The sequence below is a fragment of the Salvelinus fontinalis genome, chromosome 33 (assembly GCF_029448725.1).
Source record: "Salvelinus fontinalis isolate EN_2023a chromosome 33, ASM2944872v1, whole genome shotgun sequence".
Taxonomy (NCBI): Eukaryota; Metazoa; Chordata; class Actinopteri; order Salmoniformes; family Salmonidae; genus Salvelinus; species Salvelinus fontinalis.
Window position 1 is genome coordinate 21,819,276 of NC_074697.1, and position 6,287 is coordinate 21,825,562.

At 44.4% G+C, this 6,287-nt stretch overlaps 1 protein-coding gene across 1 annotated transcript in view; it reads right to left on the reverse strand.

Moving 5' to 3' along the window:
• LOC129831806 (phenylalanine--tRNA ligase beta subunit-like) overlaps nt 1–6,059 on the reverse strand; it is a 10,588-nt gene extending 4,529 nt beyond the window's left edge. The window contains exons 1-10 of the mRNA XM_055895274.1: nt 5,949–6,059; nt 5,383–5,438; nt 5,121–5,275; nt 4,907–4,979; nt 3,325–3,440; nt 2,695–2,845; nt 2,466–2,574; nt 807–939; nt 562–613; nt 357–418 (exon numbers count right to left, since the gene is read on the reverse strand). Coding sequence (XP_055751249.1) covers nt 357–418; nt 562–613; nt 807–939; nt 2,466–2,574; nt 2,695–2,845; nt 3,325–3,440; nt 4,907–4,979; nt 5,121–5,275; nt 5,383–5,438; nt 5,949–6,006 — 965 coding nt within the window. The 5' untranslated portion in view covers nt 6,007–6,059. The remainder of the gene's footprint in view (nt 1–356; nt 419–561; nt 614–806; nt 940–2,465; nt 2,575–2,694; nt 2,846–3,324; nt 3,441–4,906; nt 4,980–5,120; nt 5,276–5,382; nt 5,439–5,948) is intronic.
• Between the last annotated feature and the right edge of the window lie 228 nt (nt 6,060–6,287).

Genomic DNA, 6,287 nt, shown 5'->3' on the forward strand with positions numbered 1-6,287 from the left:
CCTGTTCCTGGAGAGCTACCCTCCTGTAGGTTATAACTCCAACCCTGTTCCTGGAAAGCTACCCTCCTGTAGGTTATAACTCCAACCCTGTTCCTGGAAAGCTACGCTCCTGTAGGTTTTCACTCAAACCCCAGTTGTAATTAACCTGATTCAGCTGATCAACAAGCTTATTATTGAATCAGATGCGCTAGATTAGGGTTGGAGTTAAAACCTACAGTAGGGTAGCTCTACAGGAACAGGGTTAGAGTTGAAACCTACAGGAGGGTAGCTCTACACGAACAAGGTTGGAGTGAAACCCTACAGGAGGGTAGCTCTACACGAACAAGGTTGGATTTTATTTCAAGCCACTTTGTTACCTGATGCCAACTTTGCGGTTGATGAAGTCGGCTGACAGAGTTTCCTTCCTGTAGGCCAGCTCCTGAGGTCACATGGTATAGCAGAAAGGTTGAGGGTTACAAATAGATTGGGGATAATCAGAATGTACATATTGACCAGTGGGTTCTAATATATTTTCCCACAAAAGGAAACAGACTGCAGGGTGATGGTGAGGGGATACAGTACCGGGTACTGACAGGTCCTTCCGTCTGGGTACACCACCTCAGCCTCCTCTACCCTGAGAGAGAGCGACAGAACGTGAGATAGGTCAAGAGGAGTCTTTTAAAGTGGGGCAGGGCAAAGGAACTTCTTATTACTATAACAGATTCCAACTATAACAGATTCCTACTAATTCATGGTCTTATTTTGCACACAATAACATATTAGGTATTTCAATCATAGAAATCTAAACAGCTGTTGCCTGGACTCACGTGAAAGGCTCTTCACAATACTCGCAGAACATCGTCACCATCATGTCCAACACAATTTTTGCCTTGGTAAGATCAGTGGCTGTGCACTCGATAAAAACATTCTTTGTATTCAAGGAGATTTTGGAATGGTCCCCTGAAAAACAACAGACACAGAACAGTATCTACAACATACCATGGGTAAATCAATATTGGAAGTCTACAAGGTTAATCGTTTTGGCATATACAGTCCATACGGAAAGTATTCAGACCCCTCGACTTTTTCCACTTTGTTACATTACAGCTTAATTCTAAAATGTATTCAAGTGTTTTTCCTCATCAATCTACACACAATACCCCATAATGACAAAGCAAAAACAGGTTTAGATATATTTGATAATGTATTAAAAATAAACAGAAATAACTTATTTCCATAAGTATTCAGACCCTTGGCTATAAGACTCGAAATGGAGCTCAAGTGCATTCTGTTTCCATTGATCATCCTTAAGATGTTTCTACAACTTGATTGGAGTCCACCTGTGGTAAATTCAATTAATTGGGCATGGTTTGGAAGGTCCCACAGTTGACAGTGCATGTCAGAGCAAAAACCAAGCCATGAGGTCAAAGGAATTGTCCGTAGAGCCCAGAGACAGGATTGTGTCCAGGCACAGATCTGGGGATGGGTACCATTGAAGGTCAAAGAAGAGAGCGGCCTTCATCATTTTTAAATGGAAGAAGTTTGGAACCACTAAGACGCTTCCTAGATGGTTGCCCGGCCAAACTGAGGAATCGGGGGAGAAGGGCCTTGGTCAGGGAGGTGACAAAGAACCCAATGTTCACTTTGCCAAAAGGCACCTAAAGGACTCAGATCTTGAAAAAAAATGAAAAAAATCCTCTGGTCTGATGAAACCAAGATTGAACTCTTCGGCCTGAATGCCAAGCGTCACGTCTGGAGGAAACCTGGCACCATCCCAACGGTGAAGCATTGTGGTGGCAGCATCATGCTGTGGGGATGTTTTTAAGCGGCAGGGACTGGGAGACTAATCAGGATTGAGGGAAAGACTAAAAGAGTTAAGTACAGAGAGATCCTTGATGAAAACCTGCTCCAGAGCGCTCAGAACCTCAGACTGGGGGCGAAGGTTCACCTTCCAACGGGACAACGACCCTAAGCATACAGCCAAGACAATACAGGGGTGGCTTCGGGACAAGTCTCTGAATGTCCTTGAGGGGCCCAGCCAGAGCCCGGACTTGAAACCAATCGAACATCTCTGGAGACACCTGAAAATAGCTGTGCAGTGACGCTCCCCATCCAACCTGACAGAAGTTGAGAGGATCTGCAGAGAAGTATGGAAGAAACTCCCCAAATACAGGTGTACCAAGCTTGTAGCGTCATACCCAAGAAGACTCGAGGCTGTAATCACTGCCAAAGGTGCTTCAACAAAGTACTGAGTAAAGGGTCTGAATACTTATGTAAATGTAATTTAGTTTTTTTTATTTTTAATACATTTGCTAACATTTCTAAAAATCAGTTTTTGCTTTGTCATTATGGGGTATTGTGTGTAGATTGTTCTCTCTCATCAAACAATTTAATCAATTTTAGAAAAAGGCTATAACATAACAAAATGGGTAAAAAGTCAAGGGGTTTGAATTCTTTCCAAATGCACTGTATGTGTGTGTCCTCACCATTGATGATTGGCGGCATAGACAGTACAATGCCGTTGCTGTCATAGATGACAGGATATACAGCCTCGTCTTCAATGATGTGTAGATAGTGTCGCAAGTGGCTGTCTGTCTGAGAGGGAGAAATACAAACAAATTGAAAGATTGGATGACAGAAATAAAAGATCTCTAGCCATACACAATCACAACTCATGTTAGAGGCTCATGATCTCTGTAGCCAATCCCTGCTCACCTTGTAGAGAATCATGAGTTCCTGTGCGGTGTACTCCTTTGCCTGGTTGAGAGGTTTGAAGCGGATGTCACCTGGTGGTTTGGCTGTGTAGGTGAAGGGGCCTGAAATGGTGTCCAGGTCATGGGTGCCGATGGCAACCAGAGTCCTTTTCCTACAGAGCACAGATTACAGTCAATTCACACACTGTCACAACATCCACTGAGACAATATCTCAGAGACTACCAGAGAAGAACACACTGAAAGCCATCACTGAAGTATGAGGCATGGTATTGAAAAAGGTCTCTGACCAAAACATTGACAATAAATATGCAGAGGTGAAATTGTGTGTGTAATAAGTAAGCCTTGTCCGAGCCAGAATGGCCCATAGGGTCAGGAGCCTATCTCCTGTTTTTTGTAGAGCAAGGCAGCTTGATGTACAAGTACACCAATTGGATGCTAAACTGTCGCAGGGCCTTACCCATAATCCAAGCATAGAGCCATCAGTCTTTGGTATGACTCAAACAAGGACCGAACCCCCAACATTCCAATCTAAGGGCAGACACTAACCTCAAGGCCACTGAGTTGGTCAAACTTGTGTGTGTTGTATATATGTTTCTGTGAAGGTAGAGATGTGTTAGGTGTCTGACTAACCTACAGACGTTCTGATGGAGTTTTTCCTGTAGTTCGATAAAGCTGTCGTAGCGTTCCTGTGTGAAGGTGATGTTCCTCAGGACTGCAGCCACAGCGTGGGGTCGCACAACAGTTGTCTACGACAGGCACAAACAGGGGCACCCACAGTCAGTCAGGATTATCTCATTCATCTCTAAAAACGATATCTTACTTCCAACACAAACCCTCCTTTGCACAGCCTCAACAAATGTAGAGGAAATCATCAACAGCTCAATATCTTAATTCATCATCTTGTCACAAAGGACTGCTGTGGTGGTTCATTCATGACAAGATGTATGACCCAACCTAACCCTCTGCCCCAAACCCAGGTCAGTAAACAGTCCGCTCCATGTTTCCCCCTCCCCCACAACCAAATGAACACAACCCTACACTCTGCCCGAAACCCAGGTCAGTAAACAGTCCGCTCCATGTTTCCCCCTCCCCCACAACCAAATGAACACAACCCTACACTCTGCCCCAAACCCAGGTCAGTAAACAGTCCGCTCCATGTTTCCCCCTCCCCCACAACCAAATGAACACAACCCTTCACTCTGCCCGAAACCCAGGTCAGTAAACAGAGAGTATGCTCCAATGTGAGCAAGATAAAGGAGCTGATCGTGGACTACAGGAAAAGGCAGGCCAAACAGGCCCCCATTAACATCGACAGGGCTGTAGTGGAGCGGGTCGAGAGTTTCAAGTTCCTTGGTGTCCACATCACCAACGAACTCTCATGGTCCAAACATACCAAGACAGTCATGAAGAGGGCACGACAAAACCTTTTCAGTACCCCCTCAGGAGACTGAAAAGATTTGGCATGGGTCCCCAGATCCTCAAAAGGTTCTACAGCTGCATCATCGAGAGCATCCTGACCGGTTGCATAACCGTCTGGTATGGCAACTGCTCGGCATCTGACCACAAGGCGCTAGAGGGTAGTGCGGGCGGCCTAGTACATCACTGGGGCCAAGCTTCCTGCCATCCAGGACCTATTTAATAAGCAGTGTCAGAGGAAAGCCCATAAAATTGTCAGAGACTCCAGTCACCCAAGTTATAGACTGTTTTCTCTGCTACCGCACGGCAAGTGGTACCGGAGCGCCAAGTCTAGGCCCAAAAGGCTCCTCAACAGCTTCTACCCCCAAGCCATAAGACTGCTGAACAATTCATAAAATCCCTTTTGTACACTGCTACTACTCGCTGTTCGTTTGTTACCTATGGATAGTCACTTCGCCACCACCTACATGTACAGAGTACCTCAACTAGCCGGTACCCCCGCACACTGACTCAGTACCGGTGCCCCCTGTATATAGCCTCGTTATTGTTATTCTTGCCTACCTCCCTACATTTGCACACACTGTACATAGATTTTTTGATTTTATTTTATGTTATTGACTGTATGTTTATGTTTAACTCCGTGTTGTTGTCACACTGCTTTGCATTCGGCGCAAGTGACAAATAAAGTTTGATTTGATGTTCCCTCCCTTCCTCTGTGATGATCAAATGACCCAACCCTACACTCTGCCCCAAACCCAGGTCATTAAACTGAGTCTGGTCCGTGTTTTCCACCCACCTCCTCTGTGATGACCAGCCTCTGAGGCTCACTGCTGGCTGGACTCACACGCCTGTAGCGAGGGGCTTCCATCCTGGAGCGCAGACACACATGGACATGTCAATACACAGCTGAAGACACAACACACACGATAAAGCAGCACAAGCTGAAGTACTTTGGCAATGTAAAAGTCATGTTTAAGCACACAATTCTCCATATAGATGTGTTTACATACTTCTGCTTGAAGACCTGCAGGCCCCTGACCAGTCCTTCCAGACACAGCAGGTCATAGCGGTTAGCTGGGACATCGATCTTATACAGAATCACATCAGATGCCCCCTCTGCCTTGGTGTCCCCCTGCTCACGACTGATGATGTCCTTCTCTGAGGTCTGAAGGACAGGGTTAGGGGGAGAATAGTTAACCAATGGATTGTTTTTGGGATATCACACAAACAATTGGATATGGCTGAGGTTCATCCTCACTGTCTTCTACTCACAATCTCATCGAGCTCCAGCCCAAACTCAAAACACAACTCATCAAATTCTTCATCGGCTGAAATGAAGGGAAAGAAAATAGCATTTTAATATGTTGGAATAATTCGTATATTATGGTCCCACCTCCATTCTTAATTTAAATAAGATTTTACTAGTTAAATGGACGTAGCTATGTGGTGTTCAGTACAGTAACTTAGCAGGGTAGGATAGGTCTGGATAGGGAAATGATGCAATCGTCGTGAAATAACAAGCATCATTAGTTCTGTCAACTATCAAATCATGTTTTCAATCACTATTCAGTAGAAACAGAGTATATGCCGTTTTGTATGTAACATATGTGATTTGTTGTTAAACAACCCACAAAAAAAGCGTGATATGCTGTTATTGCCACGGCATCAGCCACTGTCTTAGCTAGGTAGCCACAGTAGCTAACTTAGGCAGCTATCTCGCTATATATATATATATAGGTACCTTTTGTCTGAAAATACAACGCAGAAACTAGTTAAAAGTTCTAATTCTACAATTTACTGAATATATATTACTTAAAAAGGTAAGTAACATTTCTTACTGTATGTTCTGCCCAATGCATGAAACAGAAGATCCCTTTTGACACTGACAGTCGGCATGTTGACCACGACTAACCGCTAGCTACTAATCTTTCCTCCAAGTCTGAAGGACCCACCGAAGCCAGCTGTAGCTGTCCGGGATAATGCCAGTCTGAATTATTTGTATAAAGTACTACTCGTACCAAAAATCTCATATTGACATTTGGTATCGAATTAAATGACCATTTCAAATATTTAATTCACAGTCACACTGGATTATCGAATATCAAGTATAACAGTGTTGAACCGTTTATGTATTGTGAACGCATCTTTGTTGGTGTGCCAGTGCCAGGTGGGAAGGG